The sequence below is a fragment of the Medicago truncatula genome, chromosome 8 (assembly GCF_003473485.1).
Source record: "Medicago truncatula cultivar Jemalong A17 chromosome 8, MtrunA17r5.0-ANR, whole genome shotgun sequence".
Lineage (NCBI taxonomy): Eukaryota > Viridiplantae > Streptophyta > Magnoliopsida > Fabales > Fabaceae > Medicago > Medicago truncatula.
Genome location: NC_053049.1, coordinates 26127784 through 26141197, shown reverse-complemented (window position 1 = coordinate 26141197; position 13414 = coordinate 26127784). Strand labels below are relative to the sequence as shown.

The 13414-nt window shown below is 33.9% G+C and overlaps 2 protein-coding genes across 2 annotated transcripts; one reads left to right on the top strand and one right to left on the bottom strand.

Moving 5' to 3' along the window:
* Nucleotides 1-849: 849 nt before the first annotated feature.
* Nucleotides 850-4123, bottom strand: LOC25502689 (uncharacterized). Its single transcript, XM_013590240.3, has 8 exons — nt 3969-4123; nt 3555-3844; nt 2486-2557; nt 2195-2262; nt 1903-2059; nt 1637-1717; nt 1435-1524; nt 850-1190 (listed from the first exon to the last, which is right to left on the bottom strand). The coding sequence occupies exons 2-8, from the start codon at nt 3822-3824 to the stop codon at nt 1071-1073; spliced, it is 858 nt and encodes a 285-aa protein (XP_013445694.1). The 5' UTR covers nt 3825-3844; nt 3969-4123; the 3' UTR covers nt 850-1070.
* An 8223-nt stretch (nt 4124-12346) lies between these two features.
* LOC25502688 (uncharacterized) lies at nt 12347-13151 on the top strand. Its single transcript, XM_013590239.2, has 2 exons — nt 12347-12672; nt 12762-13151. The coding sequence occupies exons 1-2, from the start codon at nt 12595-12597 to the stop codon at nt 13149-13151; spliced, it is 468 nt and encodes a 155-aa protein (XP_013445693.2). The 5' UTR covers nt 12347-12594.
* The last annotated feature ends 263 nt before the right edge of the window (nt 13152-13414 follow it).

Here is a 13414-nt window from a genome sequence, read left to right as displayed (position 1 = left end):
CAAAATATTTTGTTTTTGAAAATAGTCCTTCCAGCCAGGGACTATTTTCAAAAGTAAAATATTTTGCAGGGACCTTTTTAAAAATCAAAAGATTTTGCAGGGACTATTTTTCTAATAAATGGGTTCGGTCATCATGTGTCACATGTGCATATCATCACAAAAGTGGGGCTAGGGACGAAAACCAAAACGAGACATATTTGCAGGAACCAAAAACAACAACAAAAAATTATAGGGACTAAAATCAAAACGAGACATATCTACAAGAACCAAAACCATATTTTAGCCTTGATAATATATAATGATAGTTATGTGGCTCATGATCAAATGGATACGTTTGATTGTAACTAGAACAATTTTAAAATTCCATGGTCCATTTGCCAGCTGGTTTCTGAGAGGCTCACACTAATCTTTATGCTGTGACATTCACAATCAGCCACATCTAATTAAGAAAAGTCTTCTCCTAATGATATACGACCGAACTTCACCTATTTTCTGCGCAACCATACAAAGTTAACATAGAATCTTCATTTTTTTCCTACAGAAACGATAACTTCTAACAATTGAAATGTGGTCTCTCTCGGTGATTATTGGCCTTGCACAACTTTGGACAGTACCACGAAACGTCTTAAAGAATTGATGAAGCAGAAAAAAGAAAAAAAAAACTTTGATGTCTTTGTTGTTGGTGGCTTTGAATTTCAACTTTTAAACTTTCTACCTCATTAACAAAGGAGTACTGTAATATTTTATTTGTAGTGCACACATTTAAACAAATTATTTAGTCAAGTAAAACAATTGTGTGACAAAATATCTTTATTATCTTCATCTTCATAGCATATGAATTGAACGGAATGAGTAATTAATATACAATAAATTGATATACCAATAAATAAAGTTATTATTATCGAAAATAATGTAAGAGACAATTATTTTAAATAAAATTAGATTGAGGGAGAACATTCTTGAAGTTGCTCGAGTTATATTAGAATTAGAGCCGGGAAAATGATGAGCAAGAGTAGCGTGGCATTTCAACAAGTCAATTTTACATGGTGAGCGCTCCATTTCCATACAAACTACACTTGTTCTTGGTGTGGGCGTGGATTAGATGCTGGTGTTATGGCAAATTGCAGTCCCCTATGCTGCCCAGATTGTAGCACGAAAGCAACTTGGGTTGCCGCCAATGCTGCAGCCTCCTGTATTACCAAAACATGAAATGATAAGAATATTGTAGCAATCCATCTGCATTTGTTGCATATTCCCGGAAAAAGGAGAAAAAAATATGAAGACAAATGTAACAGTAACACCGACAGTTGCAAATAACAATGTCTAGGACATGAACAAATATGGAGCAAAAATCACGTCTACTTTCGTAAATAACAATGTCTAGAACATGAACAAATATGGAGCAAAAATCATAAATTTTAAAACTGCACTTACTTGTCTTTGTCGCCGTCGTTGCAAAATACTGATTGCCCAAGCCATGATATAGCAAGGTAAAAGAAAGCCAGCGGCTCGAAGCAAGAAAAGCTGCAAATGATGAATCAGTTAGCTATGTTTTCTCCACAACATATTTGAAAGCAACCCATCAACTGTATAAAGTTTATAAACTACATAGACAGAAGGAACTCAAATCACTTACAGAGAAAAACATAGATGGATCATCTTCAGCATCAGCATCCGTGACAGAAAGTGCGTGCCTCAAGAGTAAGAGAGCCATTAACTGCACCAGAACATAGAATGAATCAGGCTTACAATCATGTCCAAGTGTAAAGTGTTAGCACCCAATCATAGTAAATGTGCACGAAGAACCTAAAGTTCATTAACGAAATTGTATGTCTTGTGCGCATATACATGACCGGATTATACAATAATCAGTTAAAAAGGACTGCATGGTCAACGTCTTACAATGAGAGCAGCTGAACGGCAAAATGCAGCTCCATTGGCGTTAGAAGCAGCATATCCATCATATTCAGCTTCGAAGAATTGACGTTCTGCCTCTGCAATTGCCAACAGTCGAGGATCACGCAAGTCCAAAGGTGTGCCAGAGAGTGTCCAGCCTCCACTGCAAAAATGTTCACAACTCACAAATGAGTACATAAGTTTCAAATAAATATTTCCAACAGCTTGAAAGAGATTGCTTATGTATAACCATAATTCTTGAGTGAAGACTACCTTAAAATTTAAAACTTAATCTTACCCTATATCGATGGTGGTTTCTTCAGGATGTGGACGAGGTGGTGGAGCAGTATAATCAGGTTCATAGGACTGAGAATTACATGCACAACAAGAAAAACTAGATGAGCACAAAACTAATATAGTTGAAGATTTTGAATTCACAAAGAGACTGACTTGGTTCAGAACAAAGCTATCATTATTCAATAAAGTGATACTTGTTAAAATGGAAGGTGTGAATATTACTAATACCTATCTATATACAAAACCATACAATGTTACGACATATATGAAAATTACATGTAAAAAAGAATACCTTATGACAAATTTCACAAGTTGTGTCTCCTTTTTCGTTGCACCAGCGTTGGACACATTTTCTATGTGCATACTGTTCAAAAAAATCCAGCAGTTCGTAAATTAGGAGGACATAAATAGGGAGGACACCAATGTCTCATACACAAAAGCATTGTTCCCGGTTACTGAGAGTGTATGAATGAACATTTTGATTCAGCACTTATATCAATACACTTGTGTCTAAATGTGAAAAGATTGGTTTAATGTTGAATTCTAGCTATACTTTATGCAATGATTTAATTGATATAAGTTGTTAATGTAAAATAGTTTTACACAATCACATGTATCAATATATCAGTGTGCTATGTTAGTTCTAAAAATATCTCCACAATTATCTGTGGTGAAATGTGATTGAATGCATGTGTGGAAATTTCACACACATTCTTCATTAATCTTGCAAAGCATACCGAGAAGACCTTGTAAGAAAATTATAAGTTTATATATATATATATATATATATATATATATATATATATATATATATATATATATATATATATATATATATATATATATATATATGGCCCGTTTGGATTGACTTATTTTTGAGTGAATGAAAAATAGCTTATGCAAATAAATAAGCTTTTATTTTAATTTATAAGTTTTCATTAACGAAAATGGTATCTCCGTAAACGTTTTTTTTCATAAACTATCTCGACAAGCTTATGAATAATATATAAAAGCTTGTTGCTTCTTCAAAAACATATATAAAAGCTTCTTTATTTGCATAAGTTCTTTTGCATAAGCTCAAAAACAAGTCAATCGGAACTCTTCTAATTATTGATTATGTTGCAATATCACCAATAATAACGCTCTAACATCAATAATCCTGTTCGTTAAAATTGTTTTACACATAAAACAGAAAATATCATAAATATAGTTCCATCAAAGCATAACATAATCAAATTTCTCATATTTTCATTTTCTTTTCGTCCCTTTTCACATTCATGCATCATTTCATGAAACAAAAATATAAAGACAAAATTATTAATTTTAATTTTCAATCACCACCTAAAAAAACAAAAATGTACCTTAAGACTACCGCTACAGGCGCAAGGATTCTCCAGATTATCAATACCATCCTCCTCCTGACAAATCCTACACTCAGCCATCTCCATCTGCAACAACGGCTCGTCCTCGCCGACATCATCATCCGCTGTCGAAGAACCCGAAGGCCCTGCCGGTGATTGAATCACCGGCGGCATCGGCTCAGGAGCAGGCTGAGCAGGATGTTGAGCCAACGGCTCAACAGGCATCGGACGCATTAATCGATCCACAAACAACACCACATGATCACTCATTGATTCAATTAAAATTCAATCTAAAACAGAAAAATCAAAATCAAAAAAATAATTACAAATTAGAAAAAGAGGAAGGTGGAATTTTCTCGAGATCGTGTGGAATTCACGATCTCGAGAAAATGAAGGAAACTGAGACAAACTCACCGAAGAAAAAGGGAAGAGACAAGAAGGGTTTATAGAGCGAGAAAGAAGGGAAGGGAAGAGAGAGAGAGAGAATTGGATTCGGCGTATATATAGGAAAGGTTAACGTTAGTGTTCGGTGGTGGAATTTGGGAACAACGTGGAAAAGGACATTATAGGTATTTTCGAGAGGTTTGTATACGTTTGACGCTCTTGTTTTGTTATTGTTGTTAGTTGCCGCGTAAACGACCCGTTCTGCTTCGGTCGGGTTCGGGACCCACGTAGAAGACAACTTCCCATTTTCTTCTTGTCTTCTTTATTGAATTATTCATTTCATTTGGACCCATTTTTATTTGGCTTTTATAGATGTTTAGTCCTGCAAATAGGGGTCATTTAAAAAATGGCTCATGTAATCCTTAATTTTGATATTTTGTCCTATTAAAATTTAATCACTTAAAAATTGGTCCCTCAGCCCAGTTAATGATTGCCACATCATTGTAATTACAAACGTGAAATTATAAAAATACCTTTGTAATTAGTGACGTGACAGTGATTAAGTGGGGAGAGGGACAAAATTTTAAGCGATTAAATTTTGGCAGGACAAAATGTCAGGATTAAGAAATACAAGGACCATTTTTTATATGACCCTCTATTTGCAGGGACTAAACACATATCCATGTCTTTTTATTTATCTTATTTGCATACCATGTAAAGCTTGTTAGCTCAAAATGCATGATGTACCGGTATCTGATACGCATCATTGATACCTGCTACATCTCGATCCGTATTGCAAGAGTATTTGGGGAATAAATTTGAATTTTTTTTAAAAAAAAAATTGTCCAATACATTTCATATACATCGGGGATACATAAGGGATATGCGGTGGAAAACTGATAAGTTAGTATAGTGTAACTCAACAAGCAATTAGGGGGAAAGAAAGCTATTAAACCCCAAAAAGTATCGTGCTCTTGAGTTTTGATGATAATAAAATATTAAAAGATCAATTAGATATACTAATTTGTTCAAGTGTGCATGACAAAAATTTTAAATGTCTTAATCATGTATTAATTCTGAAAGAACAAATGTAGATTAAAAGATTTTCAAGAGAAGCTAAGTATCAATCCAGAGGCTGAAGCAGTCAGTCAGACTCTGAAGGTAACCCAAAAGCTAGACCTCAGATTCTGGATAACTGAAGACCCAAAAGTACAGAAGACTCTCCAAACTGAAACAATGGTCTATTCTCTTTATCTCTCTTTTAAAGACGACGAAATTTCCGTTGATCTCCATATCATACATTATGAACCCAAATTGAAAAAGATCTTTATAATAATTTTATGGAGTCAGTCCTCTATTTCTTTTATGCTTTTTATTTTCTTGTCCCTTTTGAATTTTATATAACTTACATTGTTGTTTGAAAGAATGATTGTTGAACTTACATTATCGGTGGATAAAACACTGTTGTGTTAATACCTAAAAGCATACTCTGATTTTTTAAGGAAACTTTTCTTCCTATGATGATCCTTGATAGCAACGACATTAATGTATGTGTTTACAAAGAACATCGACATATTAAAAATAGTATTTGGGTTATATATTGTGTTTCAAATTTTTTGGAACTAGGTTGATTACTTACTGTTGTATGAGGATAGGTGAAATCCTCTTTATCAATACACAACAAACAAAAGATCTCAGTAACACTAAACTATCTAAAACCTAGACAAAGTAGTTATTTTTGCAATCTTCTTCTCCCGATGGGTGGCAGTAGCATTTGGAGCCCATAGGGGGATACTCAGCTCGCTGCGTTTATGCTATGCTTACTTCTCAGGATCATCGACATGTGCATGCGGAAATGGAATTAATTTGGCATAAATAGGTTCCGTTTAAGGTGTCAATTTTTGAATGGCGGCTGCTTCGTGATAGATTGCCAACTAAATCAAATTTGGCGGAGTGTGGTGTTATCTCCTTAGATGGGCGACTTTGTGTGGTCGGGTGCTGTCAGGTGGAGGACGCTCATCATTTGTTTCTCACTTGCAACACTTTTGGCTCTCTATGGCTATTAGTGTGTTCATGGATTGGATTCGAAGGGGCGGATACTCTGGTTATTTTAGATCAATTTTCTCAGTTTACTTTTTACACACGTGGCCTGAAATCGCGGCGGTCATTCCTTCAGCTTATTTGGCTCCTTTGTGTCTGGTTGTGTGGTATGAACGTAAAATCAGGTTATTTAAGCAGAAAAAACATACTATATTTCAAGACGTCAAAAAGCATTTCGACAGGACAATCGAGGACAGAACAGATCAAGGGGTTTTTTCCGGCAAGGAGGTTTGGACAGCGACAAGTTTCAGGAACCAGGTTTTGATCGGAATTGAACTTCACGGAATGACCGCGATTTCGAATATTCTGCTTGGCATTCACGTGACAGAGTTGGTCACCACAATTTGAATTCTGATGCAGGTCATGAACATCAACACATGTTTCGCTCTGGCAGTATTCACCACTGCCATGAGGGAGAAAAAAATTAATATTAATGAGGGAGAAAAAAAACAAGACTTATTCAAATGGGTGGCGAATAATGTGTTTTACTTGTCCCAAATTTTTTTTATCTGATAAAGAAGTGTTAGATTGGGTAAGTAGGAGTGTTGTTGCAAGAGTCTTGAATGGTGAATATATTTTACTTCTCCAACAAAAAATCAAAGATACAAGTTTTGAGAATGTTAGAGTTATTATTCAAATGGGTGGCGATAATGTGTTTTTGACTTGTTCTGGAAAGGAAAATATCATAATTATTACTTCTGAAGCGTTTGAGTTTTTTAATTTATTTTTTTCGGGGCTTCATCCATGGTCCAAGAATAATGACGTTAATTATGAGAGAGGTGTGTAGTTGAGAATCTATGGAATCCCTTTGCATGCTTCGACCACATAATTTATCAATTTATGTTCTTCGTCGTTTGAAAGGCTCTTAAAAATAGACTTGTGTGTACTACTAATCTTCAGCGTTTGGACTTTGCTCGAATCCTTATATCTGCCACTTCTTTGGAGTCCCATAAACATGATAGAAGATTTTTTAAGGGTAAATTACACCATGGGTGTTTAAGTTTGAAGGTTGTAATAGATTGGTTATTTAAGTTATTTTGATCACACATAAGGCTTTTAAGTTTGAGGTTTGTAACAGATTGATTTTTAAGTTATTTTGATCACATATCCTTTAAGTTTGTAAACATTTTCAATTTAGCCCTTCTGTTAACCAAAGGTTTTACAAACCTCAAATTTAAAAGACTTGCGTATGATCAAAATAACGTAAATGACCAATCTGTTAAAAACCTCATACTTAAATCCCTTGTAAAATCAAGTTTGTTGAGGAACTAGAGATTGGGCTCCCACCCGATGTTTGCTTTGAGGATTATAAATCAGATTCGACTACTTCGGTATTTTTAAATCTTGTTGATTCACCCGAGCACGAGCCTATAATTGATACTTTCAATGTTTTGCAACTCGAGAGTTTACCTCAACTCGTTTTGCCTAGGTAAACTCGACTAGAGAACTCGTACGAGTTTACCTAAAATTAATATTATATAAAATTTATTATATGCATGACATATAAGTTAATATAATATTGTAAATAGGCCAATAATGCAAAATATGACTTAATTACAAAGGAAAATTATACCAAACTATCATAATAAAACGTTATGTTCAATTTAGCATCAAAGTACAAAAATTTACGCGCAAAATCATAAGTCTCTAAGTTTAAGCCATCCATAAAATAATCCAAAAAAGCAAGTTTCACAAGTTCGTAAAGTTGTTAATTAAACTATCTAAAAAATAAACTACTTAATTTCTTCAGAAGGTCATCAAACACCACTGCCGCAATCCTTACCAGCATCACAATCACCGACTTCAGAATTTCCCATGTCGGAATCGTAACTTTAACTGTTATGTGCTCTCCTGTTCATGATTTGAGAACTTAGATAAGAAAGAAAAAGGAATGTTTCATTTTAGGAAGCTAGTAATGCGTTACTATAAATGTAAGATCAGTAAACGTTTCAGCCTTTGAACTTGTAGAATAGGAATTGGGTTTTGGAAAAAATGGGCCTAAAAAATTGGACCAATTTTTTTTAGATGCAAACTCGGTTTAGTTTATACGAGTTTACCGAGTGTTAACTTGGTCAAACCTTTCGATTTTACCAGAAACCGAATTTACCTCAGTATTAACACAATTTTGGTACCTAAAATCATAAACTTAGTAAACTCGTCGAGTTAACACTCAATTTGTAGAACATTGATACTTCATGAACTCAAGGAAGTTTGAGACAACGCTTGGGGGTAAAATATTCATGACCGTAATGTCCATTTAGAGTCAAGGTCTTCACCGCTTTTCTAATACAAAGGAGTGCTATAATTCTATTACGTTTCCTCCTAAAGTGGAATTAGTCAAAGAATTAAATGTCAAAGCAGACCAGCAATCTAATGATATTATGAACTCGGCTCCAACAGTGGTGGATGACTTGCTGATTCCCAAAGCACTCATACTTCTTCTTTCCCTTCCTATTCATCACTGTTTTCTCGCTCGCATAAACCCTCTCTATGTGTACCCCTCTCTCTCTTAAAGACGACGAATTTTTCATTATTCACTATATCATACATGATGAATCCAAATTGAAGAAGATCTTTATAATAATTCTATGAAATTGGTCCTCTATTTCCTTTATGCTTTTTATTTTCCTGTCCCTTTTGAATTTTATATAACTTATATTGTTGCTTGAATGAATGATTGTTGCACATAGATAATCGTTTGATAAATCACTGTTGTGTTAGTACCTAAAAGCATACTCTTATAATTACTCTCATTTTTTAAGGAAAAATTTCTTCCTATGATGATCTAACCTTGGTAGCAAGGACATTGATGTATGTGTTTACAAAGAGAATTGACATATTAAAGATAGTATTTGGGGTTTTTTTTTTTTTTTGAGCAAATATAGTATTTGGTTATCAGCGCTGCTATTTAGTACGGAAGATTGAGTACGAAATTTGACGAAAATAGTTTTCTTAACTAATATTACAATTATTATGAGAGTCCCACTTTCCACAATACATGGGGGTGGTTGGTTAATATTAATTTTTAATAAAAATAATAATCATACAACAGTGCTGCTTAATGGAATACATGGTTGGTGTGGTTAAAAGCAATCTATTAACATATTCGTTAGTATCCGTCTTCAATTTTTCCGTACTACTAAGCATTACTCTTTGGTTATCAGCGCTGCTATTTAGTACGGAAGATTGAGTATGAAATTTGACGAAAATAGCTTTCTTAACTAATATTACAATTATTATGAGAGTCCCACTTTCCACAATACATGGAGGTGGTTGGTTAATATTAATTTTTAATAAAAATAATAATCATACAACAGTGCTGCTTAATGGAATACATGGTTGGTGTGGTTAAAAGCAATCTATTAACATAGTGTGTTTCAAGTGTTTTGGAACTAGGTTGATTACGGATAGGTAAAATCCTCTTTATCAATACACAACAAACAAAAGATCTCATAGCACTAATCTATTGAAAAGCTAGACAAAGTAATTATTTTTGGATTTTTAAATTTTGATAAAAAAAAAATAAACAACTGAAAAAAAAAATAAAGTGCCTAGAAAGTGAACCAATTAGAATAACAAAATAAAAATAAAACATTGGGCTTGAGAATATTTGAGAGAAAAATAAAAACAAATCTAAATAAAATAAAAACAAATATTTTTGGATTTTGTTAGAATACTTGACTAAAATATAACAATTATAAAATAAAAAAAATATTTTAGCTATTTTGTAAAATATTTGACTTTAAAATATAACTCAACAAATTAAGAAGTAAATATTTTCGCCATTGCTTCGACTGAAGAAGGAAGATAGTTTCAAGTGGGGGCATGAGCAAGGCTTTCGACGCAATCAAAGAATAGTTTACTAAGCCTCCAATTTTGTTACCTCCCTTTAGAAATAAAAATATGAAATTGTATATTTAATTTAATTTAAAGTATTTAGTCAGTTATTTTTCGTATCCTATTTAATTTTACTGTCGTGCGTAAGATTTATTTCCTCTGGAGCATTACCTTAAGATAACAACACTTAGGAAGGTGACATACCTAACATTGGTGAATACTTGTCTGAATCAGGAAGTAACTAGTTCAACTATGTCGGTCATTAGGGAAACAAGTGACTCCATGACTTAAATTAGCCCAATAACTTCATTCCTCTTTCACCTTACGGTAGACGTGATATTGTTGCCGGTTTAAAGAACTACCGAGAGGTCAATACGGGTCACACATATTAAAACACTAAGAACTACGGTGCTGCTTAATAAAATAAATAAATATAGTTGGTTTTTTGTAGATTACCTTTGAAGAATGGTGGGTAATTTACCCACCAACCAATGAAAATGAGCAATTTGTTGGTGGGGTCAAGATAGTTCATGGATACCACTTAAAAATGTGCTTATGTGGCTAATGTGTATTGGTTGGGGTAAATTACCCACCATTCTTTCATGGGTACCCTAGTTGTCACCAATATAGTTTCATGCTGGATCTATAAAATGATTTGGAATTTGTGAGATTTGATTCTAATTTATAGGTGTTTAGACAGAAACCCTAGACTCCTAGAGACTCTCACTATAAATATATATCACAGTCAAGTCTGTGGCAAACAACACTCGCAAGCAAAGAAAGAAAGAACGAAACCTTTGGTTTGAGAGATATGGAACCACCACATTCAATTCTAAAGATGATGAAAGACTACAACGCTCTTCAACTCTTGAAATCTGTTCAAGAGTCGAACTTGTGGTATGGAGACCTCTATGCTAAGCCGAGAAAGTTTGATTCTCTAACAAGGTTGGTTGATGAAAACGAACAACGCTTGCAATCTATTCAACAAGAGTTGAATGCTAAGCCGAGAGAGTTTGATTGTCTAACAAGGTTGGTTGATGAAAACGAAAAACTCTTGCAATCTATTCAACAAGAGTTGAATGCTAAGCACAGAGAGTTTGATTGTCTAAGTCAAATGGGGTTGATCAAAGAGAGAAACTATGAGGTTGATGAAAAAGAGAAAAGGCTTCGAGAAAAGGCCAGTGATATTGAAAATCAAGAGAAGGATCTCGAGTCCAAAGAGAAATTTTATCAAGTACGAGCCAACCTATGTAAGTATTTCATGTCAAATGACACTTATTCATCTGAATCAACTGTATGATGCAATAATACGGAAAAAGTGTTGAAACTAAGCATCTTGTTAGAACTTAAACCTGCATTGATTCTACCACTTCCATGTATTACATTGTTTTGTTTAAAGTCTTATATTTGTTTTGTATTCATACTTTATTCTCTCATTAATCTTTATATTATATGATATCTGATTCAGCTATTGCATTATGATGATTGCTTCTAAATATTGAGTAGTTTTCCTTTGGTAACCAATGCATATTCGGAAGCTTTTCATTACTTAATACTTTCAGATCTTAAATACATTCTAGCTAAATATTCAATTTTAATTTTGCACAGATAATCAAACAAGTCACACCACCAATGATGGTGGAAATTTCCAGTTGCTCTCAAATGGGCCTGGATTGAATCACAATGGCATTTTAGTTAATCTCCAAACGGCACCGAATCTGGGACAACTTGTTCTAGATATAATTCGGAATACTATGATACGACGGGAGGAAGGCATAATTATTGAGAAGACTCAAATATTTCTGTTAGACCAGCTGGCGAGAATCTCACCACATATTGATCCAGACGTAAAATACGAGGCAATGAAGCTAGCACTTGAGTTGAAAGAGACCGTGAGAGGATATACTGAAGATTCTTTGGTGGTTCTGGGTTTTCTGCTGGTTTTGTCTAGTTATGAATTGTTTCCTCATTCTAATTTTAACGAAGATGAAGTTTTGAAGCTTTTTGAGGTTGTTGCTCATCACAAGGAAGCTGTAGAGCTGTTTCGGACCCTTGGTTTTGTGGACAAAATATCTTGTATGTTTGTTAAAGATGTTCTTTTTCGGTTATCAGACTTTTTTTTTCGATACCATATGTATACTGCTGTATATGAAAATAAGTATAAGAAAATACTCGATAGATGTAAAAGAGTTATTGTTTAAAAACTAGTACTGGAGATATACAATAGAATGTAGCATGGTAAAGATGTTTTCTGTTTGAAGAAAGTTCAATCCATATTTTGTTAAAGAATCGTTGACAGCTTGCTCAATAGTTAGAATTTAATCTCTTTATGTGCGTGTATGCGCACACGTCTTCCTTTTCTAAATAATCTTAGATGTTCTTTTGCATCTTCTAAATGATCTTAGATATTCTGTTTTTGAAATATATTTGTACATTCATGTTTTATAAATGATTTAGACGATCCCTTTTCTTACTAAAACTGGTTTGCTGGTTGTATCCTTTTGTCTTGAATAAGTTTGTAATAGCATGTTCCAATTGTTTTGTTGATTCTTCCGAAGCGATAACTGGAGGAACTTTTCTTGTTTGATTTGATGAAGTAAATCTATATTGTCCCACAGATTTTGTGGATAATCTTATAAAGAATCTGCGGCATATTGGGGCTGTTAGATTCATTTTTGCATATAATTTGGTTGACAAGTATAGACTAGTTAGTATCGTCATGCTGCAACTAGAGATGCAGAAAGCAAAAGAGATTTCGTATGAAGTTGTTCGCAGAGAAAAACACCGTGAACCAAAGGTTCTCTTTTTTCCTATTCCAATTCTATCTCATTACATTTTTAGTATTCATATAGTTGCATGCCAATAATATATTAAATGTGAATTCAGGTTAAGGCCAGAGATACAGAAATTGCTAGTCTGAAGGATATTCTACAGTGCATTTCAGATTGCAACCTAGAGCATCACCACAATCTAGTTGGTGAGATTAAAAAGCGCATTCTTGTGTTAGAACAAGAAAACCATAAGGAAAATAGTGTTTCCATCGCATCAGATTCAGAGTCTTCTTCCAAAGAAAAGAAACGCGCTAGAAAAGCAGTCTCTAAGAATCAAGTTAAAGAGCAACAGCTTGCCCAAAAGAAGACTTATGATGTAGCAGGTACAAAGAATCAAGTTAGAGTGCAACACCGTGAAGAAAAACAACCTCAAGTTGAAATGCAACAAATTCAAGAACGGAAACATGTCAATTATCAGGAATACTATGATAATAGTAGTCGTTAAGTTTTGGGAAGATTTTGTGGGATTTAATACCCATTTTTGTTAGGGAAGTGTTTTTCTAGGTATGGTCTTTTTTAATTTCAGATTTCATTGATTTTTGCTTCAGTTTTGTTTCCCATGCTTTTTAAATTTGTATTGCTTCAAATGATTCATAGGTAGGTCTCAGGTTTGCAACCTATTTGAGATTCCACCCTTCCTTTGCATGCCTTTTGCTTATAATAGTAGTTGCTGTTTAAAGTTGTATAGGTACCTTACAAAACACCAAG